This window comes from Podarcis melisellensis (assembly GCF_964234715.1).
Source record: "Podarcis melisellensis genome assembly, chromosome: 4".
NCBI lineage: Eukaryota > Metazoa > Chordata > Lepidosauria > Squamata > Lacertidae > Podarcis > Podarcis melisellensis.
In genome coordinates, this window is record NC_138531.1 from 90,018,389 (window position 1) to 90,043,195 (window position 24,807).

At 42.9% G+C, this 24,807-nt stretch overlaps 2 protein-coding genes and 1 long non-coding RNA gene across 3 annotated transcripts in view; 2 read left to right on the plus strand and 1 right to left on the minus strand.

Annotated features, from left to right (window-relative positions):
* The window catches only part of LOC309369453, a 370,754-nt gene that overhangs the window by 199,333 nt on the left and 146,614 nt on the right, over positions 1 to 24,807 (plus strand). The gene's annotated exons all lie outside the window — the stretch shown is intronic.
* On the plus strand, positions 1,092 to 17,213 carry CHORDC1 (cysteine and histidine rich domain containing 1). Its single transcript, XM_081910039.1, has 11 exons — positions 1,092 to 1,315; positions 8,118 to 8,167; positions 8,718 to 8,774; positions 10,016 to 10,176; positions 12,043 to 12,143; positions 12,431 to 12,489; positions 13,687 to 13,757; positions 13,877 to 13,982; positions 14,567 to 14,686; positions 15,119 to 15,181; positions 16,022 to 17,213. Exons 1-11 carry the CDS (start codon positions 1,252 to 1,254, stop codon positions 16,172 to 16,174), a joined length of 1,005 nt encoding a protein of 334 aa, XP_081766165.1. The 5' UTR covers positions 1,092 to 1,251; the 3' UTR covers positions 16,175 to 17,213.
* The window catches only part of LOC309369104 (N-acetylated-alpha-linked acidic dipeptidase 2-like), a 34,366-nt gene continuing 26,629 nt past the window's right edge, over positions 17,071 to 24,807 (minus strand). The window contains exons 15-19 of the mRNA XM_081909775.1: positions 23,973 to 24,063; positions 22,867 to 23,131; positions 21,436 to 21,517; positions 19,934 to 20,026; positions 17,071 to 18,493 (exon numbers count right to left, since the gene is read on the minus strand). Of these exons, the coding sequence (XP_081765901.1) occupies positions 18,304 to 18,493; positions 19,934 to 20,026; positions 21,436 to 21,517; positions 22,867 to 23,131; positions 23,973 to 24,063 (721 nt within the window). The 3' untranslated portion in view covers positions 17,071 to 18,303. The remainder of the gene's footprint in view (positions 18,494 to 19,933; positions 20,027 to 21,435; positions 21,518 to 22,866; positions 23,132 to 23,972; positions 24,064 to 24,807) is intronic.

Sequence of the window (24,807 nt, forward strand, 5' to 3'; positions counted from 1 at the left end):
GAAAGAGGAGAGCGCAAAATATGGTCTGAAGCTAAACATTAAAAAAATGAAGATCATGGCCACTGGGCCCGTCACCTCCTGGCAAATAGAAGGGGGGAAATTGGAGGCAGTGAGAGATTTTACTTTCTTGGGCTCCATGATCATTGCAGATGGTGACAGCAGCCACGAAATTAAAAGACACCTGCTTCTTGGGAGAAAAGCAATGACAAACCCAGACAGCATCTTAAAAAGCAGAGACATCACCTTGCCAACAAAGGTCTGTATAGTAAAAGCTATGCTTTTTGCAGTAGTGATGCATGGAAGTGAGAGCTGGACCATAAAGAAGGCTGATCGCCGAAGAATTGATGCTTTGAATTATGTTGCTGGAGGAGACTCTCGAGAGTCCCATGGACTGCAAGAAGATCCAACCGATCTATTCTTAAGGAAATCAGCCCTGAGTGCTCACTGGAAGGACAGATCCTGGAGATGAGGCTCCAATACTTTAGCCACCTCATGAGAAGAGAAGACTCCCTGGAAAAGACCCTGATGCTGGGAAAGAAGGAGGGCACAAGGAGAAGGGGACGACAGAGGAAGAGATGGTTGGACAGTGTTCTCGAAGCGACCAACATGAGTTTGACCAAACTGTGGGAGGCAGTGGAAGACAGGAGTGCCTGGCGTGCTCTGGTCCATGGGGACTAAACAACAACAACCACCTGGCATGTGCTCCAAAACACCTAGAGGGCACCAGGATGGGGAAAGCTGCCTAATGTCAAGGCATCCCAGAAACAAAAGTAGAGTATGCACCATTCCAAATAAACTGATCCGGACAGAACAAATGCATATAAATATCTGCAGCGCCAGTTGCCGTATTTCCGTCTAACCTGCGCCCCCTTTTTTTTATTAAAAAAAGTGCTGCCATCCAATCACTGCCGTTCCAACGACTCCGCCCTCCGACGCTCACGCAATTCTTAAGCCCCGCCCCATACCCCCCCCCCACCGCCTACCTCACCCCTCACTGCGCATGTGCGCCGCCGTTCCGCCCTCTCCAGTCTACCTTCCTTCGCGCCGGCCGAAGCGCCCTGCGCGTGCGCCCTGAGCATTCCCTCCTCCGAAGTTTCGCGAAGGGCCCCCCTCCCGCGCCGAAGCTTCCGCCCGGCTTTTTCCGGAAAGAGCGCGAGAGAGCCTCTTCCTTTCCCGTCAGCTCAGCGGCGGCTTCTCCTCGGCTCCCTCTCCGGTCTCAACCGCCGGCTCCTTCCTCGTCGCTTCTCGGCCATGGCTCTGCTGTGCTACAACCGGGGCTGCGGGCAGCGCTTCGACCCCGAGGCCAACGTGGGCGGTGAGGAATAATAGGATATTATTCTATTACAATGGTATTTTAAGCTTTTCTGCTCTCCACTCCGCCCTCACAACCACCCCGTGAGGTAGGCCAGGCTGAGAGCGTGGCTGGCCCGAGAAGGCCATGCGAGGGAGTGTGGTCTAGTGGTTAGAGCAGTCTCGCTCTCGCTCTCTCCCTACACACGTCCTCATACCGTTGCATGTACTTACTTTCTCTCTCTCTCTCTCTCTGTCTCTGTGTGTGTGTGTGTGTGTGTTGTATTATTGTTCTCTAAGGAGCTGGGGGGGCTATGCAGAGCTCCCCCCCTTGACTGGCCTAAGGCCATTCAGGGGAGTCTGGCCTAGTGGTTAGAGCAGTCTCGCTCTCTCTCCCTACACACTTCCTCATCCCGTTGCATATACTCCCCCTCGGTGTGTATATTATTCTCTAAGGAGCTGGGGGGGGGGAGTGCAGAGCTCCCCCCTCTTGATTTCATCAAGAGTGACTTGCCTAAGGTCGTGGAGGGGAGTGTGGTGTGGTGGTTAGAGCAGTCTTGCTCTCTCCCCCTACACACAACGTGTGTCTTCATCCCGTTGTATACTGTATATATGCGGTTGTGGTATTCTGTTATGTATTATCTTTAATCTAAGGAGCTCAAGGGTTGGGGGCTACACAGATCTCCTCCCCCTCTTGATTTCATACTCACAACAACCCCGTGAGGTGGGCCAGGCTGAGAGAGAGAGAAAGAGAGGAGTGACTGGCCTGAGGCCATGCGAGGGAGTGTGGCATAGTGGTTAGAGCAGTCTCACTCTGTCTCCCTACACACGTCCTCATACCGTTTTATATACTCTCTCTCTGTGTGTTTATATTGTATTATATATTATTATCAAAGGAGCTGGGGGGGCTGTGCAGAGCTCACCCCTCTTGACTGGCCTAAGGTCATGCAGGGGAGTGTGGTGTGGTGGTTAGAGCAGTCTCACTCGTTCTCCCTACACACGTCCTCATCCCGTTGCATATACTCTCTCTGTGTATATGTTTATATTGTATTATATATTATTATCAAAGGAGCTGGGGGGGCTGTGCAGAGCTCACCCCTCTTGACTATCCTAAGGTCATTCAGGGGAGTGTGGTGTGGTGGTTAGAGCAGTCTCGCTCTCCCTACACACAACGTGTGTCTTCATGCTGTTGTATACTGTATATATGTGTGTGTTGTATTCTATTATATATTATCTTTAAGGAGCTCAAGGTTGGGGGCTACACAGATCTCGCTCCCCCTTGATTTCATACTCACAACAACCCCAAGAGGTGGGCCAGAGAGAGAGAGAGAGAGAGAGAGAGAGAGAGAGAGGAGTGACTGGCCTGAGGCCATGCAAGGGAGTATGGCATAGTGGTTAGAGCAGCCTCATGCACCTATGCATGTCCTCACCCCCCTATTCTATACTTTATAGATATGTGTTTTATTAATATCCTATCTTTTCTCCAAGGAGCTCAAGGTGGCCTACATACATTCCTTCCCCTCTTGATTCCACCTTCACAGCAAGTGGTTAGAGGAGTCTTTGTCTCTCTCTCCCCACACCCCATGAGTCCTCACCCTCCATGTCTGGGCTGGACTCCCAGCTCCTGTCAGTCCTGGCCAGCATGAGTGGCAACAACCCAGGAATGAGGGGAAATTCAGTGTCCTGTTAGGATCAGGCAGATCCAGGGTCAGCTTCTCCCCTCATCACCTCCCAGAGTGGCTGGGACAACTCAGGCAGATGGGCGGCATATAAATAAATTATTATTGTTGTTATTATTATTAAGCTCATTGGGTGACCATGGAGCATAGGAAGCTGCCTTAAATTGGAATAGACGATTGGGCCATTTAGCTCAGTATCATCTGCACTGACTGCCAGCAGCTCTCTAGGGTTTCAAAGAGGAAGTTTTCCCAGCCCAACCTGGAGATGCAGGAGGGACTGTGGGACTGTCCAAAGCAGGTTCTCTACCGCTGAGCTATGGGCCAGTCACATAAATACATGTGTGTGTGTCCGCGCACACACACACACACACATTAGAACGAGGGAGACCCAGGTTCAAATCCTATCTTTTCAGCCATGAAGTTCATCACTTCAGCTACTTCACAAGCTATGTCAACTCTGTGGAGGAAGACTGAGATGTGAATGAAGTCATGCAGGGGTGGGGAACTTACGGCCCTTCAACGTCCCTGGTCATTGGCCATGTTGGCTGGAACTGATAAGGAGTTGGGAGCCCAGCAGGGTCTGAAGGGCAGCAGGTTGGGCAATGTATTCCAGTACAGTGGTACTTGGGGTTACAGGCTCCGCTAACCCGGAAGTAGTACCTTGGGTTAATAAATTTGCCCCAGGATGAGAACAGAAATTATGCTGCAGCGGCGCGGTGGCAGCAGGAGGCCCCATTAGCTAAAGTAGTACCTCTGGCTAAGAACGGACCTCAGGAACGAATTAACTTCGTAACCAGAGGTACCACTGTATTGTATCTCTTTTGGATTTTTTCCTAATACTGTATAGTAATAGGGCTTTTTGGAAAGTGTGTTTGTTTATGTACCACTTGCACACTCTTCTCTCCTCATAGCGTGGTGGTTATAAATGTAACAAATGTGTGTGTAAAAGACATATAGAAGAAATATTTGTTAGACACACAGTTGACACTAAATTGTATTAGAATAATGTGTTCCTCCTTGCCATATCATGTAGGTTGAACTAAGATACAGCAGGTGCTCTGTGCTGCTTATCAGCAACATTGTTCAAATACTTCTGTCGGAACAGGATAGTTTCTGAGAGCTTTAAGTCAACAATAGAGAAGACCCTGCATCAGTTGTTTTGTCCTCTCCTGGCATGGATAATGTTTTGTGCTTGTTTTGGGAACATCATGTTTTGTTGCCATGCACTGATACTGGTCTTGAGTTACAAAGCAACATTAAGTTATCTTAGGAGATGAGCCTTAGTAGCACATGTGATAAAAATGCCCGTGCAGAATGCAGAGTCCTGGGGTGCAAGCGGGGGAGTGCCGTTCAAGTGGTGTTTTAAAAATAACAGCCCTATGATTTCACCCAGGAAACCTCCAGCATACAACCCTGAGAGGTGGTATCACAATATGGCATTATACTAACATAACAAAACACATACAATACTCCATATTTCCTGAGTTGAGCAGGGAGGTGGGTGGGCCCGAGGACATACAACCCACCTAGCCTCCAAATCTGATTCCATGATCTTACCATGACAACCTTAAACTGTAAATTTAGTCTAGGGGGTGGGAACAATGAAGTAAGAGAGGGAAAGACAATAAACTAGTAGAGAGGGAGGCATGGGCGAATAACAGGGTGACTGCAAGTAAATGCTCCTTTAGTTGGGGATGAGGACTGAGAAGTTGAAACTAATGACTTTATGGAGTGGTTTTGAAGCAGGGTGGAGCTGTGTAAATCAGGTGTAGGGAACCTTTAGCCCTCTAGATGTTGCTGCACTACAACTCCCATTATCCCTGGCCATTGGCCAAGCTTGCAGGGGCCAATGGGAGTTATTGTTCAGCAACAACTGGTGGGTGAAAGGTTACCTGCGCCTGACATAAGTGATCTGGCATTACTGAAAAGAGCAGAAGAAGGAAGAGTTGAGTGTGGATATGAATGTGGTCCCACTGTAAAGAAATCCGAACATTTCATCTTTGCAATTCTCAGCACCTTTGAGACTCTTGTTAGTCATTAGAATAATTACATGTGTGGCACCTGCAATTTGCTTATTTTTTGCATCTAGACTGGTACACCCATAGTAATTCAGATGTTCTACTGTAGATACTGATCAGTAACAACTTTTTCACTTCAAAGAGCTCAGTGTTAGGACTAAGAATGTCAGTAGCATGTTCAGTATTGTAAAAAAAAATGCTGCTTGATTGCTTTTATATTTAATGCTTTGAGGTTTGATTGCACAGGGCATACTGTTTATCATAACAGGATAAGACGTCTTGAACTTGGAAGCAACTGGGTCTGTGCTATGTATGATAGAACTGTAAGCAAGTTAATGATTCTTATATAATATATAATAGAACTGGCATTTTGACTTCTTCTGAATTTACCGGTATATATTCTACTAAGCATGGGAATTCTGTTTTCAGAATGGTTTCACAATTTATATGACTTCCAGAAAGCAAATAATGCCCATTTTTCACTTGTTTTCTGGCATTTAGTAACTCATCTGGTCCTGCTGCTAAGACAGCAGATCTGTACCCACTAAGCTGGTATTACATGGTGGTCTGGATGGTGAGAAAGGCATCATATGAATATACCGTCATTAGTAAAAAATTCTGTTAGTACTTTTGTTTGACTGGCAAGCTTAAGAAGAAAGATATTTTGAAGTTAGACTGTGGAAGATTTTTAATTGTTTCAGCAGACTGCTTCTAAAGTGATCTACATCTTGGATGGGGAGAGGTCTGGATGTGTCAGGTGTTAGGTGCCTTACTTTTGAGAGTCCCATGGGCTGCAAGAAGATCAAACCTCTCCATTCTGAAACAAATCAGCCCTGAGTGCTCACTGGAAGGACAGATCGTGAAGCTGAGGTTCCAATACTTTGGCCACCTCATGAGAAGAGAAGACTCCCTGGAAAAGACCCTGATGTTGGGAAAGATGGAGGGCACAAGGAGAAGGGGACGACAGAGGACGAGATGGTTGGACAGTGTTCTCGAAGCTACCAGCATGAGTTTGACCAAACTGCGGGAGGCAGTGGAAGACAGGAGTGCCTGGTGTGCTCTGGTCCAGGGGGTCACGAAGAGTCGGACACAACTAAACGACTAAACAACAACAACTTTTGAAGCTGAGCTGATGATATCACTCATGTGAAGTTGAGATGCTGTATTGTGTTTCCTGTTGAGGAATAAGTGCTTGCCGTGCATCACCTGAACTGTACCTGAACCACTGCTGCCTGGATAGTGGGCACAAGTTCTTATTTATAATTACTTACATCCCACTTTTCAGGATGCAAATCCTTCCAGGGTGCGAGGGGGTGGGGTAGTGAAGAAAGAGAGAGACAGTCCATTTCCTTTTTCTCCCCACTCCACAAAGTATGCTTTGCCTGGACATTTCAGGCAAGTATTTTGGTGTTGGATTGTGGAACTTTATATATAAATTGTGGGTTTCAAAACTGCCCTATATTTATTTGGTTACTTGTTCTGGAAAAGTGTTATGTAGCTCCTTGAAACTTGTTTGCATGCTTAAGAAGTGGTACATGAGTCCATTGCAAACACTTAAGCTGGAATCCAAAGACCTACTTTAGGCATGTCAAATGATTTGGGCACACCTGGTATGATCTCATCTTTTAAATGCCCTCTTCTTTGAAATCCCCATCAGTTACAAGTAGAGTGCTTAAAGAAATACAAGCCCAAAACACTCTACTTGATTTTCTTTTCTGAATCCTAGCCGTGACCTCTTTCTTGTATGGTATTCATGTTTTGATTGTATGTGATATAGGCAGTGCCAGTGGAGCTGGGTCATAGAATCATATACCGATAATTATAGAGTTGGAAGGGATCCTAGGGGTCTCATCTAGTCCAACCCCCTTCAATGCAGGGATCTCAATTGAAGCATCAATGGCAGATGGTAATTTAACCTCTCCTTAAAACCCTCTAGTGATGGAGTGTCCACCACCTCCTGGAGGAGTCCTTCCACTATCTAACAGCTCTTACCTTCAGAAAGTTATTCCTGATGTTTAGTTGGAATCTCCATTCTTATAACTTGAAGCCATTTGTTCGGGTCCTACCTTCCAGAGTAGGAGAAGTTGCTCCATCTTCCATGCGACAGCCCTTTAGATATTTGAAGATGGCTCTCTTACCTCCTTCTTAATAGGGTAATCATACCTAATTCCCCAACCATTCCTCATAAAGCTTGGTTTCCAGACCCTTGATCATCTTGGTTGCCCTCTTCTACACACATTCCAGATTGTTAGTATCCTCCTTAAATTGTGGAGTCGAGAACTGGACACAGTATTCCAGGTGTGGTCTGACCAAGGCAGAATAGAGTGGTACAATTACTTCCCTTGACACTTTACTTCTGTTGTTGCAGCCTAGAGTAGCATTAGCATTTTCCCCTGTAGCTTCACATTGTTGATTCATATTCATATTGTGGTCTGCTATTTGTGCTGCTGGTTCTTTTGGCCTAAGTGTAAAACCTTGTATTTGTCCCATGAAATTCATTTTGTTAGTTTGGGCCCAGTTCTCCAATCTGTTACAGTCATATTGAAACCAGTTCAGTATTCAGCGGTATTGGCTACCTGTCCACCCATCCCCTACCCCCAGTTCGGTGTCATCGGCAGAATTGAGCATCTCCTCAATTCCTTCATCCAATTAATTTATAAAGATGCTGAACAACAACAGGCCCAGGACAGAATCCTGTGGCACTCCACTTGTCCCTTTTTTCAAGGATGGTGAGGAACCATTAATGAGCACTCTTTGGATTTGGTCATTCAACCCAACTACAAATCCACCTAATAATTTAGGCTGGGTATTTCTACTTATTAAAATGTATATTTAATTTTATGCCTCAATTCATTTCTGGCTTTTATAGATAACATGCCATCCAGGAAAGCACACGAACGTCCAAAGGGAGTATTTTGTAACAACCGCTTGTGTTTCCTGAATTCTGTGTTCTGTTTCCAACTGAAAAAGCATGCAGTGTGCTGCTACATGATATTGAGCCTTGATGAATATGAAAATATTGACAACAATCACAAGACTGATTAACTTACTTTGCTAAATATAACCTGTAGCTTTAGGGATGGTATCACTGCTGTCCTCTGCTAATCCTTCTTTTTTCTCCTTCTTTTAGAGTCCTGTACCTATCACCCAGGAGTACCAGTCTTTCATGATGCTCTTAAAGTAGGTGTACAAACATAATTGTTTAAAAGCCTTCCAAAACTTCAACTAAATCATGCTCATGGCAATATTTCAATTCCCTTCATGACCTTTGATGTATCAATCTGCTTGAGTTTGGTGGAATGCCCACTTTTTTCCGGAAATAAAAGATTTACCCTGTTTAGTTATTATAGAAACATATGCTGTTCCAGGCAGCAGTGATCACTTGAATGCATTGTGTTAAACATGTTCCAGGTCTCTGTTGAACCTTATGCTACAGTACATCTCTCCCAAAGTATGTTGGTGACACTTGTTATTGCGTATTGCTGGATACCAGGGTTGGAATGTTTAGTAAGTTTTTATTGCTTTTTAACAAAGTGATGATTATCACTTTATCTAAAAATAACATGTCTTGGGATTTTGAAAAATTGGGCCCTACATTGCTGTACCAGCTGTTGAATAATTTATGGTCTTTTCGTGTAGCTTTGTTATCTCACATTGGGGAAACATTCAGTTTTTTCTCCTTAGGTGTTTTTGCTATTAAGATGGTAAATTCATGGCTTGTATCTTGCAGGGCTGGTCATGCTGTAAAAGAAGGACCACAGACTTTTCTGACTTCTTAAGCATTGCGGTATGTATTAATATTTTGTAATGGTTGTATTTTACTACAAATGAAAAATTGAAAGTTGCTCATTTGAGGGGGTGGGAATCCCTTAGAACAGGCATGGGCAACATGTGGCCTTCCAGTTGTTGCTAGACTATGGCCCGCATTTTAGCTTACACCAGACATAGGCAAACTCAGCCCTCCAGATGTTTTTGGGACTAGAACGCCCATCATCCCTGACCACTGGTCCTGTTAGCTAGGGATCATGGGAGTTGTAGTCCCAAAACATCTGGAGGGCCAAGTTTGCCTATGCCTGGCTTAGACTGTAGTCAACAACATTAGGGCCACAGGTTGCCCAAGACACACTTAGAAAAATCAGGTTCTAAAAACCTGCATTTGCTTGTAGATGTTGTACAACTGTTTGCCACTGACATGGAGTGTTCAAATCAGCTGCCTTCAAGTGAAGAAAGTGTGTTGTCTTCTCTGCAGGTGTTTCAATTATTTCTTGACATTTTGATTATAAAAGTGAGGCCTGAATCAAAAAGCTGTAGTGTGTGCAGTGTGTGTGCCAGCCATGCCATTTTCTGGGTTACTCCATTTCATTTCTCTCCCTAACATTCTGTTCCAAGGTCACCGTGCATGCTTAGCCCTCACTAGGCTCTTTGGTTTCCCCCCCTAAATATTTTGTTGTGCTTCCCTGAACCTGCTGCTTCCCTCTTACACATGAATGCTACTGTTTGGGCTAGATAATGATTGACAGTGGAATAACTGAATCTGCTATTAGTTTGTATGATTCTAATAAGTTTGGAAGACCTTTAAAACCATGTGTGTGTGCAGGGCTGTGCTGAGCTTGTCTGAGGCACGGGGCAGGAGTCTTGTTCCTGGCATGGTCCGACAGGTCCCCTGGCCAGCTTAGCCCTCTGAGGCTTGGGGCAAGTCTACCTGTCTGCACAGGCCTGCATGTAATAACTTAAAGAGACCATAGGTTGCTGCATTTGAGAAACTGATGGGAGGAAGTTGATCTGAATGTCTGTACTTAACCCTAGTATTTACTTATAAATATTAAGCGCTGAAGTGGCAGAACTAGCTTAAGAAATTGCATTGTTAAAGCTGAATATACAGTCAACATTAGGTACTGTACTAGTATACATACATGATTTTATGTGCTGTAAACTGCCCAGTGTGGCTGGGGAAACCCAGCCAGATGGGCAGGGTATAAATAATAACATTATTGTTGTTGTTGTTGTTGTTGTTGTTGTTATCATCAGGGCTGTACAAAGGGCTTCCATAATAGTGAGAAGCCCCCTGAACCAGTCAAACCTGAAGTTAAAACTACCTCTGAGCGAAAGGAGTTAGCTGACCTGAAGCCTAAATTTCAAGAACACATAATTCAGGCACCAAAGCCTGTGGAAGCAATACAGAGGCCAAGGTATTGTCCTGAGAGCGGGCATTTGTGCCAAATTACTATCTATCTATCTATCTATCTTACATATATATGCCCCGTTTTCCAGCATTTGGGGAGTGGATATATAATGTTAAAACCTGCTTTATGTGTATATTTTGCAGTTGAGCAGCTTCAGGATGCAGTCAGAAGGTGCCTTGTTTCTGTGACCAAATATCAGGCAAAGGAGAGAAGCGCTTCTTGTCTCTGGGGGGAATAATATGCATCCAGTAGTGATGAAACTCTTGAGTCAGATGGCTAAGCTTCTTTAAACAATGTATAGGACAGCCGAGCCATTTCTCTTCCTCCAGAGCCTGAGCATCCTTTGCTGGGTCTTGGGGCTTATTCCTCTTCTCTGGGACTGAAATTGGTTTGCTGTTTTTAGAGTTTGCATGGATGAAAGTCATGGGAAATGGAAAGAGAACATCTACAGTGGTACCTCTGGTTACGTACTTAATTCGTTCCGGAGGTCTGTTCTTAAGCTGAAACTGTTCTTAACCTGAAGCACTGCCTTAGGTAATGGGGCCTCGCGCCACCAGAGCATGATTTCTGTTCTAATCCTGAAGCAAGTTCTTAACCCGAGGTAATATTTCTGGGTTAGTGGAGTCTGTAACATGAAGCGTATGTAACCTGAAGTGTATGTAACCCGAGGTACCACTGTATAGATTACCGAATAAGCATAAGCTTTTCATAATGGAAGTTACCATTCTATCCCAGGCACTTCCAGTTAAAGGACCTGGAGGCAAGAGTGCAAAAGGTATTGGAGAGCCATTCCTTGTCAGGCTAGACAGTATTGGGCTTTAGGGGCCAGTCATACGAGCTGCTATAAGGTAGCTTACTGTGTTCATATGAAAGTTCTTGATGAAAATTCCAGAAAAGTACTTTTCAACCTTTTCAGTCCCTGGGTGTACCTTTAGTCAGATCCAAATTATAATCCCTGTTTTCCATTTACAGTGGTACCTTGATTTAAGACCATAATCCGTTCCGGAAGTCCAGTCTTAAAACAAAGCGGACTTAAAACAAGGCGTGCTTTCCCATAGAAAGTAATTGAAAATGGATTGATCTGTTCTAGACAATGAAAAACACCCCCTAAAACACTAATTTAACACAAATTTTACTGTCTAACGAGACCATTGATCCATAAAAGGCAATAATCCATGTACTGTACTATAAAATATATAAGACAGTATTGTAGATGAAAAAAACAACATTAATTTTTTTTCTTACGTGCACTGATGATAGCCATTGTTTGGATGGGGGGCTTTTATCCATTTCTGCAGTCACAGAATCAGCCAGTAGCTGAACTGGGTTCGCCACAGTCACAGGTCAGTCCCATAAAATGAAGTCACAGTCAAAAAACCGAAAAAGCCACACAAACTAAAACACACACAAAAAATAAAAAACAAATCCTCCAAATATCACCTCTGTGTTGCAACAGCTGGCAGACTCAACAGGAAGCCTCTGATTCGCAGCGAGGGACTCAATTAACAAACGAAACACACTCAACAGGAACCAGACGATGAAAAGCGACCCCTAAAACAGAAGCCTGGCCCGACTTATATAAAAAAAATGACTGAACCTGGAGTACTCATTTCCGGGTTGCAATTGGACTTGGTCCAAAATGGACTTATAATAGACTGGACTTTAGTCAAGGTACCACTGTATTCATATACCACTTATGTGCGCATGCTGGTGCCGCTGGTGCAAACTACCTTGGGTCAGGCCGCAGCCTATTTATCTGTCCTAATGCACCTGCAAAATACCAGTGTTCTAGAAGACTTCATAAGTATTTTGAAACGAATTGCTTTTGTCACGTTAAAAAGTAACACAACTTATTCCCTCTGCTTTCTTTAGCCCAGATGAGCCGATGAGTTGCTTGGAGCTGAAAGTATCTGCTTCCTTGAAGCAAGCGTTAGAGAAGCTAAAGCTGTCGTCAGGAAATGAAATAAAAAAAGGTATATAGCTTGATGGGGTTCATGTTTTTACCTAAATGAGTGTGTTGTAGCTCAGTGCTCGATAGGTTCAGTGAATCTATTGCTATTATTATTGAACCCCTCCTTGGAGTTCAGAGCACTGAACATAGAAGTATCCTATCTGATTGTGTAGCAGATGGTTCCTGAAAGATAAACATCTTGGGTAGAAAATGTCATTTGTATACTCCTATATGCTTGAGTTCTGCTCATTTCTTTAGAAGAACAGTGAATTCTTAAGACTTATAATGCAAACTATTCCTGTTTTACAGAGGATGATAGTGATGAGATAAAGATTGGGACTCCATGTAAAAATGCAGGCTGTAAAAAGGTAAATATCTCAATGTTATGTCAATGTGCCACACTTCAAACCCCTTAGTTCCCCATCCTTTTATAAGTTGCTGAGAACTTTTCTTTGCTGCCAAGCTAATGCAGGGAATTTAGGTGGTCTTGGATTTTAGATTTATTGTATATATGTATGTATGTTGTTAACTCCTTTGATTTATTTTACGTATAGTGGTATAAAAATACCTTTATAAATAAAACCAATCAGTAAGTTCTCACTTCAGTACAGATCACATCACCCAATATTGCATGATGTCTTTCGGCACGCACCAGTAATTATTGTAGCATTTAGTTCTTGAGTACAGGTGAGGGATATTTGTATGAGCATGTGTTTTTGCACTGCCAAGAATGTGAGCTGTTACTCATTTCTTTTCCCGTGATAAAGTATTGTGTAAGCTTCTGCGTTACACTTCCATCAGAATTTTGTGATGTGTTTGGTCGGCACTGGCACATGTAAACATTTATGGCTTTTAGAGACTGTTCAGAAAATCATTTATTATTAATTTTGTTTAGTCATGTAACATCAGTCAGTCTCCAGGCAACTTTCAACAAAATTAACAGCATGCAAAAAAATTAATCAATTTAAAAACAATCATAACACAGTACAATCTCTTAGGAAAGGAAAGGAAACTTCAAGCATATTAATATTAGAGACTTTCCTAGGTCCAATTAAAAAGTTAAAAAATAGCAAGTGTAAGAGTATATTCTTCAGGCTTAGATGTTAAATCAAAAATAGCACAAAAATAGAGGAAGTTGAGGGCATGACAGAAGAGTCCCATTGTGGGCTATGGTGCCATGGTGTAGTTTCAGAAATGTTAAAAGCATAATTTTAGAATTACAGGAGAAATCTCTTTCATGACTCAAAAGGTTGCATGGATGGGATGGGTCATGTCATGTGGGAGGTGGGGGGCATTGTTACAAGTTTCTGCTTAGACCCCCAAACGAATGCTTTGGCACTGATTGGACCAGTCAACCGGTGGAAACTGAGCTTCTACTTGATACAACTGCAGTCCTAAATTTACCTACCTGGGAGTAAGCTCCATTGAATTCTATAGGCTTTTTGAGCAGATGTGGTTGGGATTGCACTGTAAGCGGCTACCTCAGCTGTTGGGTGGAAGCTGTAAAGCGATAATCTAATGCAATGACTAGTAAAACGTTATTTGTCTGTTAATTTTTCCCTTAGACATTTGAAGGACCACACAGCATGGAAGAAACATGTACATACCACGCAGGTGTCCCTATATTCCATGAAGGGTTAGTAGTATGTGTCTTCCTCGAATTCTCTGTTAACCATCCGCCAGCTAGACATAATAAAACTTGAGATTAGTTTTGTTGCAGTTGTTTATATGACGTCTTTAAATCTTAATACGCAGGATGAAATATTGGAGTTGCTGCAAGAGGAAAACATCAGACTTCAATACTTTCTTGTCTCAAGAGGGCTGTGCGACAGGAATACATGCATGGATTAAGAAGGATGCTGTAAGTAGCAAGGGCTGTGTTATTAATAGCTTACTATTCTTACCTGTGTTGCTAAACAAAATACACCTGCTTGGATAGACTGACTTGTGTGTGAAACTTTGAATATTTATTTTTCCATCATTGGTCAATCAACTTGAATGCAGTGAGATGTTACCTGACAATATTTGGACTTTTGCAGAATAAAACAGAGGGCACAAAGTTTAGTGGAGCAACTAACCAGATAGAACCATAACATAGAAGTTGTGCCTCAATTAATTAAACACCTCTTCAGAAAGGTGGTTCTGTGGGTTTCTCTGTTTTTGTTTTCTTCTACCTAGGCTATATACTGTACAATGATGACAAATGCTGAAACATTGACTCCTTTTCCATCCCGTTAAAATGAGCTTCTGGCTTCAGCCATAGAACTTTTGTGGGGGTGGGCAATAAAAATGACGTTGAAGGGATTGTAAAGAATCGGTATGGAAAGAGTCTTAGGCTATGCCTTCATAGAGCCCAATGCACTTTGGAAAAAGATAAGTAGCAGTTAAAGTATTTCCAAATGGGTTGAAACCATGATTTGTGTCTTTAACTCTAATCGCCTATAGGAGAAAAAAGTGGTTCCATGCAGGCACGATTGGCATCAAACTGGAGGTGAAGTGACAATTTCTATTTATGCCAAGAATTCCATTCCTGAACTTAGTCATGTAGAAGCAAATAGCACGGTGGTGAGTTACCCTAATTAGCCTGTATTGTTCCCGTTTTAACTCCAAGTTAAAATTGATTGTTTAGTGTGATAGCACCTGCATTTTGAAACTTCACTGTACTCTTCTCGGCGCCTGCTAAAAACATTCTTGTTTAGACGAGCTTACTCAGCTGCCTGGAAAGTTTAGGTAATTTTAACCTGTTTTAGCATTTTACCACTTGTATGTTTTAAAGCAGGGTTGTAAATATTTCTTGATTTTACTGTTTTATCTTGTGTACTGTTCTATCTTTTTCACAATCAAGCAATGTATAAATTTTATGGGGTGAGTGAGTGAGTGAATGAATGAATGGAACTCCCACCTGGGCAAAAAACCCTCTGCTTTCTAGCATTGCAAGCTGAAATACTGCATGTTTAGCTACTACTGCTACTGCATAATCTTTTCCTTCTCTTCCAGTTAAATATCCATATTGTCTTCGAAGGTGATAAGGAATTTAATCAGAATCTGAATCTGTGGGGTGTAAGTACATACATATTTGCATTCAAGTAAACTTCAGGCAGGTTCAAAATCACGGCCAGGCGCTTGTAGCAAGACTAAGTGACAAGATTAAGTACTACAAGATATGTATATCTTGCATTTGTCCTGCTCAGAGTACATCCATTTAAATTAATGGACATGACTAACTTCTGAGTATAACTTAGTTGGATAAGTAGATGCTAACTACAGAATACCTCTCAATCAATCCTCTACAAATCTCATTGCAATTAAAGATACAAATCATAAAATCTACACTTTCCTTGTTCCTTTTGTATTCTGATTTACTGCATACCTCAGGCATTTAAAATAGTCCACTTTTGTGTAAAAATAAATAAATATCCTGGCATTGTGATGAGTAGTATTAAAGCTGCTCCTGCTCCTCAGTCTTGTTGTAGTTCTATGCTTAGTTTCCTGAACATAACTTTTTTCTTTTCAGTTTTGACTGAATTAGTAAGTATCTGGTTTAGAATAAAATGCTCTTAAGTAAATGCCAGACCTTAAACAATTCACTGTTTCCCTGATAGCATCATAATCTGTGCGCAAAACAGTCAGGGGTGTGTGTTCAACATAGGAGGCAACTTGTATCTTGGAACATGTGTCAATGGGGCAGCACTTATTTGTTTATCTGCATTCATGAGACCTTACACTTAGGCTAATTTTTCTAGTCCTACGTTACACAGTTACATTATTTTTTTCTGGGTTTTGCTTCTTTGTTTTTTAAAAGCAGTTACTTTATAGCAGCGAGTTGAATAAACTCAATTCTGTAGTGTTAATGTAGCATGCAGTTAAGTAGTAAACTGAAATGTACATGTCTTCTTCCAGGTGATTGATGTGAAAAGGAGTTACGTAAATATGACGGCTACAAAGATTGAGCTCACGATGAGGAAAGCTGAGCCCATGTTATGGGCAGGCTTGGAACTCCCGGTATCCAAAGTAAAACCAAAAGAGCAGCAAGAAATTGCAGCACAAGCTTGAAATCTGAGAAGAGGCCAATTTTTGCCCCTGGTGAAGTGGTGACTTTGCTGTTTTAATGTAACTTAATTTTCTGCATAATCACAAAAAAGTTGCATTCCAGACTGGGTGTAGCTCTAGGCTTTTCAGTAGCAGAATGTTTGTTTTGTTTGTTGTACTGGATCTTCACCAGACGGTTAAGGCAGGTGCTCATGGAGGTGTTGTGGGTGTGAGCAGCAGCCGTTGGAACCAGTAGCCACAGGCACCTGAGGAAGATGCCCTTTGTCACCTTCTCAGCACTGCCCTTGCTCACTGGTTCTCTCCCCCTGGCAAGTCCCTGTTTTTAACACCAGAAAAGGGCTGAGGAAGTTGTTTGTTTATTCCTCCCTATTGTAGGACAGTGTTATGCAACCGTTTATTTGCTTAAGGCTGTGTTATATTGTATGTACTCTGTCAGGGGTGCTTACTGGCAGTGCGTAGGGCCAGGCTCAATGTTCACGACCTAATACAGCTGTCAGTTTTGGCAACTGCTGCAGCAATCAACCCTGGACCACGACTTTTAGTTTTAGAATTCCAAAGCTGTACGTGCATCCTGGTTCAGCATCAACATACGTTCATACTGTGGTCCACACTGTGTTAAGATTTCCTCAGTGCTTGAAATGTTACTCAGCCAAGTCACCACTTCAGCAGCATGCGCTTTTTAATTGTTTTGCCTTGAAAAGAATTGATTCTGTGTAATAATGCAACTACTTGCTTTAAATTATAGCATGAGGATTAAAAAGATATATATACAACAGTGGTTAAGTTAAATGAGTTTTTCCATATTGCGGCCATGAATTTCATTTGTATAGGGAAACTGGAAAAAGTAGGTGTCTGGAACACCTAAAAAAATAATAATTAAGGTTCTTTTTTAAAAAAACAAAAAACAAAAACCAACTTCTTTTCCTAGTGTTTTTTCCCCTGCATGGATGTGTGTTTAATTTTTGTTGATGAAGAACATTTGTTAAAGGTCTCATTCCTTCAGACCTTTTTATAAATTTATGGAATAAATAGTTAACCTGGAGCTGGTTTCATTCAGTTTCTGATTTCTACAGTGTGAGCAGAATGAGTGTTTGAACAAGTTTTGGTTATGTATTAGGAGTTCAGTTAAACAAATTCAGTAAATACTACTTTTGGTCTAACATCCTGCCTTCTGTTCTGCCTACCCCAGTCAGAAAACATTCCTTGCACACCTTGATGGCTTTCTTTATGGTGGTAAAATGATGTAGAAGGTACACTGATATTTTTTATTTTAAGAGCAGTTACACATAGTGCTTCTTTAAATGGGTAACTGTAGTCACAACCACGCTGAACAGTTAATAGAATTTTCTTTTTTGTTCTACATCCAGGTGCTTCTTCTACTCAGCTTTGAAGGGAAACCCTCTTTCCAGTAGCATCTGAGTTATGATTTTTGAGGATTTATTCTACGGTAGCTCAGCTGCAGTCTTGTGTGTTTCATGCAAGCCGTATATCACTGTGGGTAGAATAGAGGTGGAAACTGCAAACTGTCAGGGAAGGAGGAGTGGAATTAGATGAACTAGTGAGTAGCGTCAAATGAATGCAAGGTGAAATGGATTCAGCTGGGCTTCTGAGTGAAATACTGTTCCAGGCAAGGTTAAATGGTGGCTGGTGCTGAAAACATATAATTCTTCCACTGTGGCTATCAAAATCACTGGCAGCTGCACACTTTGCTGGAAATGTGCTCAGTCTTGGCCCATGCTGTAAACGAGAGCTTTAGAGCTGGCTTAGGACAGCTTAGAAATGGCATGTGATTGACTGCTTTAAACTGCCAGAAGTAGCACTGTCTGATTAAAAAGTATTATTGTCGTCAGTCTAGGTTGAAAGTGTAGATGGGCAGCAAAGATGATCTCTTGCTAAGTCCATTTTTTAATGGTGTTTATCCCACCCCTTCTTCCAAGGTCCTTGGGGGGGGGCAGTCTAACCTTCCATCCCTTCCAGTCAAACTTTCTGATGGGTCTTTCTGATCATGACAAGGGAAGTAGCCTCGTGATGCTGCTGTTTGAATATTATGTCTGTGTTGAGAAGAATCAGCTTTCTGGGCATGCAGTTCAAATAGATTGTTTCTGTTCTCGTTCCTGCTGCTCCCAACTATCCTACAACGCAGTTTTCAGTGTCCCTGCAGCAGCCTGAACCGCGAAAGTTGCAATAGAGATTTGCCTTTTGACTTCCTCCCAAGCTTTGCGTTGATCTGTCCTGCTGTCGATATCAAACATGGCATCATAGATTCCAGGGAAGGACACACCTGCATACTTGTTGCGGCTGCTTGGAGCAAAGATGATGTGTCTGTGGGGCAAGGGAACACATTTTTTTAAAAAAATAAAGCAAGCAAACCCTGGCAGAAAGTTAGCCAAATTTTAAGTCACTGTAGACCTATGAAAATTAACGGACCTAATTTGTTTCATTAATTTCAGTGGGCCTACTCGAGTAAAACAGCTGACGACAACCCCCCAAAGTCTTTATTTCTGTTGCTGGACCTTTATAGGGTTCCCAGGGCCATTTTCCAAAGCAATAAAACATCAGAAGCTACAGTTCAGGGAGAGCATTACACTAAAGCAGCACAAGTGTGAGCATTTTAGAAGCCTGAAATAATTAAAATACATCTTTCCTGACACAAATGATAATGGCATGGCTGCTGTATGAACCTTCTTGGGGATGAACTGCGCAAACAAGGACACAACAATTGAGAATACTCCCTCTCCTCTTACAGCACTGCCTCCCCTCCCTGAAAAGGACCACTGCTGACCTTAATGTATAGCCCAGTAAATGCAGCAAACCTGCCAGGCATTTGGGCCCAAAGCCATATAGGGTTTTATGAGTTGAGTTAAGCAGTACCTGGCTTAGAAATTGTGCAAGACATTACTGGCAAGATAGGTTGGCAAAGACCTGTCCCAATGCTAGGAGTTTAGTTGCCTGGGTTGTTTTAGTGCAGTATGTGGCCAGTGAAAGTGCCCATTGCTCACATGAGGGGTCAACATCACTCGGACTATGCAAAAGCATTTAATTTTTGGTTTGGAAATCTGCAGGTGCAGGAATGCATATTCCCAACTCCCTACTTTCCACCCTGGGATCCTTTGATAAAGAGTGATGATTAATAATAATAATAATAATAAATGCTTTCTCTGGAATGGGTGCTCCCTCTTTTTCCTTGCTGGCATTAACTATGGTTCCACATCCATCTGCTCAACTGTTATCACAGAAAACATTGCTTTTAGAATCTACCCAACTTGTCCTCCTATTGGGGTAACTATGGGCATTGTGTGGGAAAATGGGTACCTTCATTCAAGGTTTCCCAGACGACCAATGGTCCGTGAGTTTCATTCGGGTGGCCTGCTGCATGACATATTAAATATACATGCTGGATTTTTATAGCACTTTTATCGCTTCTTTTCTTACATTGCTGTTTATTGTACTGCAATTTTGAGTTCCGTGGAATTCAGGTTGTAATACAACGAAATACAGCATCATTGAAATAAAAGAAGCAACAAAAAATAAAATTTAAAAATCATGAAGTGTCTTTCCCGGAACATTACAATTGCTACAAGAGACAGAAAAAACAATAAGTCCCCACCCCTCCCTCCAAGGCCATTAGCAAATTTTGAGTGCTCTGTTGGGTGTCAGAGGTGGGGAACCACAGCTCTAATCCATTTGTCTGAGAGAGCGGGGAAACAGGTCTACTGCCCTGTGCCCTGCAAACAACCTCTTCTCTGTGTTATGATGTCTTACCTGTAAAACCGCCTGCCTGGCAACCCAAGGGGATCGATAAATGCTCTCTCCAGAAGCATCAGCTGATCATTCGCCATCCGCACAGCAATGGGGCTGTAAAGTGAGAGAGACATCAGAAGAACATAGGAAAGCCCTGTTGGATCACACCAATGAACATTTCTTCCAATGATCAAGCATGCCTCTGGGAAGGCCCACAAGCGCAGCAAAAGGACAATAACCCAGCAATGGGTCTTCAGAAATACACAGCCTGGAGGTAGAAGACAAACATTATGCCCATTACTGTCTCCAGTCTATATGCTACCTCCAATGCTAGCCTTATCCTCGATGAGTTTGTCCAGTCCTTTCTTAGATCTGTAAGTTTGTATGACATCAGATGATTATGGGCACATGGAAGGCGCTTTAGCCTAATGTTCTGCTTTCCATAGGCTCTCTCCCAAAGTGTGTGATACTACATTCCAACCAGCTTTGAAGTTAATGTATTTTTAGCAATCATGTTGCTTAGAAGATCCAGGCTGTTTTGCCTTTCCTTGCTTTTTCATTCACCCACTCAGCTGCTCACCTGCCTTCCATCTGCTGTCAACAGAGCCTGTGACATACAGAAGGCTTTGTTTCCATATATAAATTTAACGAGTCGCACTACTGTTGAAGCAATGATTCTTCAACATCAACCTGATTGGACTGGTCATGTTGTTCAGATGCCTGATTAGCGTCTTCCAAAGCAACTACTCTATTCCGAACTTAAAAATGGAAAGCGTAATGCTGGTGGTCAACAAAAGAGGTTTAAAGTCTGTCTCAAGGCAAATCTTTTAAAAAAAAATGTAGTGTAAACACTGACGACTGGGAAACACTGGCCTGTGAGCGCTGCAATTGGAGATCAGCCTTTACCAAAGGTGTCATGGGCTTTGAAGACACTCAAACTCAGGACGCAAGGGAGAAACGTACTAAGAGGAAGGCACGCTTGGCAAATCCACACCGTGATGAACTCCCGCCCAGAAAGCAATGTCCCCACTGTGGAAGGACGTGTGGTTCCAGAATTGGCCTCCACAGTCACTTACGGACTCATTGTTAAAACCGTGTTTATGGAAGACTAATCTTACTCGGCTACGAGTGATCACCAAAGAAGAAGAAGAATACAAGTGATGGTAGCTGCACCTGCAGCTTTACTTAAGTTGCATAAAGGCATTCTCATTTCAGCAACAGTGTAGGAATCTTGGGTCCGATGAAAAAGCAATGCTGGTTCCAAGTAAACTGTGGTTTGCAAATCAGGGATATGGACTTAACTTTGCCAGGCTCTTTATTAACCCCAAACCATTTATTTTTATTTTTTAGTTGCTTATTGCTTTTAAATTTGCCTTGCGTTTGTCTTATGACTCAATATTGATCTCCATCTCCGTTGCATAAATTTCTTAAAAATAGAGTATTTGAAAAATGCTGAACAGCAGCGCATTCCATCTGTTTATTTTTTTAAAAAAGGAAAACCGGTTTTGCAAACCCATACTCACTCGTTCTGATCAAGCTGTGATAATCTATGGTGAAAATCAGCAGCTGCCTCTGTGAAATTAGCCACAGCAGAAAAGAGAGGATCTGCAAATACAGAGTTGATAAGTCAATTTCCTAATTTAGAAAAGAGTAAAACTCACAGTTCAGTGTCAGTGGGTTCCCAGGCTTAAATCCTGGCGACCTCCAGTTCCAAACAAACAGGAAGCTGCCTTATGGTGGCCAATCAGAACTAGTTCAGTATTGACTATGCTGATGAGTGCTGGTTTCAAATGTGTCATAGAGGACGGCGCTGTGGTCTAAACCACAGAGCCTCTTGGGCTTGCTGGTCAGCGGTTCGAAACCTCACAATGTAGTGAGCTCCCATTGCTCTGTCCCAGCTCTTGCCAACCTAGCAGTTCAAAAGCACACCGGTGCAAGTAGATAAATAGGTACCACTGCAGCGGGAAGGTAAACGGCATTTCCGTGCGCTCTGGCTTCCATCACGGTGTCCCATTGCACCGGAGGCAGTTTAGTCCTGCTGGCCACATGACCTGGAAAGCTGTCTGTGGACAAACACCAGCTCCCTTGGCCTGAAAGTGAGATGAGCGCCACAGCCCCATAGTTGCCTTTGACTGGACATAACCATCCAGGAGTCCTTTACCTTTTTACCATAGAGAATTGGGCTATCGGTGAGTACTATGTTCTATGTTCCATCTCCACTGAAAGAAGCATTACACTTCTAAATGCTAGTTGCAGAGAAATCACAGATGGACAGAGTGCTCTTGCACTCATGCCCAACTTTCAGGCTTCCCACAGAAATCTGTTCAGCCACTGTGAGAACAGGATTCTGGACTAGATGGGTCATTGGCCTGATCCCGCAGGCTTGTCTTACGTTCTTGTATTAAATCACGGAAGAGTAGTTTGTTGGCTGAACATTAGGGGGAAATCTTGGGAGGTAAGAGAAGTTCTAAAGCCGAACCAACTTCCAAATGGAGTGGTGGACAAATAAAATAGGAACAACTAAAAACATTGGGGGAAATGCCATTAAAAAAACCAACAATGAAACATTAATAGAATTAAAGTGATTATAGATACACATATGTAAACGTATAAATAACTACCATAAAAATAGCACAGTACCAGCCCTTTCATTAAAAGCAGTGAGTTTCCCAAAGTTTGTTGGAACTTTCGCCTGCTGGTGTGAGGACCACAAGGAGGGAGCCAGTCTGTCTCCCCCAGGGAAGGAGTTTCAAAGTTGTTTGGGGGCAGCCACTTAGAAGGCCCTCTCCTGCACCAAAGGTCTTTCAAATAACAAACTACAGCTCCCAGGATGCTCTGGGGGGAACTATGTGCTTTAAATGTATGGGTGTGACCCATATCTGTCGCTTACAGAGGCCTGTAGCAACAGGAAGCACATCTTTACAGACTTTGTACCCCTTTTGCATCATGCTCACCAAACGATACTTGGTAGGTTTCCAGCTGTGCTTTGTGACCCTTGGCCACATTGTAGATTCCGTCGGCGTAGGTCCTCAACGCTTCTGCATAATCTTGGCAATGGAGAGGAAGGACCTGGGAATCGGCCAGTTCGTAGACCAAGCCTGCCCGGAGGTGAGCGACGGCAAGCTGCTTCCTGAATTCGGGGTCGTAAAACCGCTCGACTAATTCAAAGGTCTCGTACGTGGTGTGGTAGAGAGGGTAGTTACTGAATTTGTCTACTTTCTGGAAAAGGAGAGCGAAGAAATGGGTCAAATGTTCCTGTCCTGGATGCTTTAGTTGAAATTCCTGCATTTAAGGCGGTGACCCTCAGAGTCCCTTCAAACTCTACAGTTCTATGATTCTAAGAAAGATGGAAACTCAATTACAGTCATACCTTGGTTCTCAAATGGCTTAGTTGCCGAACACATCGGCTCCCAAACATCGCAAACCTTTAAGTAAGTGTTCTGGTTTGCGAATGTTTTCTGGAGCTGAACGTCTGACGCAGCTTCTTCCTGAGTGCAAGGGAGCTCCCACAGCCAATCGGAAGCTGCGCCTTGGTTTTTGAACAGTTTCGGGATTGGAACGGACTCCCAGAATGCATTAGGGTTGAGAACCACCAAGGTACCACTGTATTAAAGTTCCCCCACATCACAGCCCCAGTCCAACTCGGCTCACTGTCAGTTTGGTGAATGCAAGATCAAGCACTCAGGGGCAAACTGGGCACAGGGATATAGAGAGCTGTCTTATACAGAGTTAGACCATTGGTCTATCTACCTCCATAATGTCTACACTGACTGTCAGCAGCACTCCAGTATTTCAGGCAGGGAGATGGAACCTGAGACCTTTTTCAAAAGCTCTGCCACTCAGCGGGGCTTATGATCTATCCCAGGTAAGTGTGCAATGGACTGCTGCTTTATTCTTTTACCTTTCTTTGCAGAAGACTGGATTGGAGCTTCCCTGTCCATTCCCCCCCATTGGGAGCTTTCCCAAAAATAAAAAAGGAGACCCACTTGCTGTGGTGTGTTCACAGCTGTCCAGAAATAAACAGAGGGGTGTCATCTTTCGGACAGGCTGTCCAGCTTACCCTATTCTTAGTGTACCGGGCTCTGCCGGACATGATCCCCAATCTCTGGAAGAAAGCTTCAAAATCACTGCCTGATCCGAGCTTGCTGATCCTGCCCAAAGAGAGAGGGGAAGATGTTGCTATAGTTAGATCCAGTCCTTTTTTCCCCTAGGGGGGACGCAGGGATTCGTATACCCCTAAACATTTTGTGAATCTATGTTTGGCCTTGAGGGGCAGTATTTCAATATGAGAAGGAAAATGAGAGTACCCCTAAACCTTTTTTTTTTTTTAGAAAAAAAGTACTAGTTAGATCAGGCATAGGCAAACTCGGCCCTCCAGCTGTTTTTGGACTACAACTTGTTTGGTTGTGTCCGACTCTTCGTGACCCCATGGACCAGAGAACGCCAGGCACTCCTGTCTTCCACTGCCTCCGCCAGTTTGGTCAAACTCATGCTGGTAGCTTCGAGAACACTGTCCAACCATAATTTATTATTATTTATTAAAATTTGTATACCACCCTTCATCCAAAGATCTCAGGGCGGCTGACAAGTGAAACATAAGATACATAAGATACAAAAATAAGATACATAATAAAACCAAAGCAAACCAATGACCCGCGTCCCACAGACACATTTTAAAAGCCATAGACGAACTCTTGGTTGAAGAGAAACATTTTTTTTGCCTGGTGTAATGAAGGCGCCAGGCAAGCCTCCCTGGGGAGGGCATTCCACAAATAATCATTAAGGTGACTGGCTAATTAAGATGAAAATTAAAGTGCAGAAACGTCTGCTGGCATAAATGGTTGTTCAAGGAACTTCTGAAAATAAAAAGCGAGGGTGCCTGACAAATCCCTGTT

Coding starts and splice junctions, on each gene's coding strand:
- CHORDC1 (XM_081910039.1), top strand. CDS start 1,252: ATGGCTCTGCTGTGCTACAACCGGGGCTGCGGGCAGCGCTTCGACCCC. Junction 8,775..10,015: donor CTGACTTCTTAAGCATTGCG/GTATGTATTAAT, acceptor TGTTATCATCAG/GGCTGTACAAAGGGCTTCCA. Junction 14,687..15,118: donor TAGAAGCAAATAGCACGGTG/GTGAGTTACCCT, acceptor CTTCTCTTCCAG/TTAAATATCCATATTGTCTT.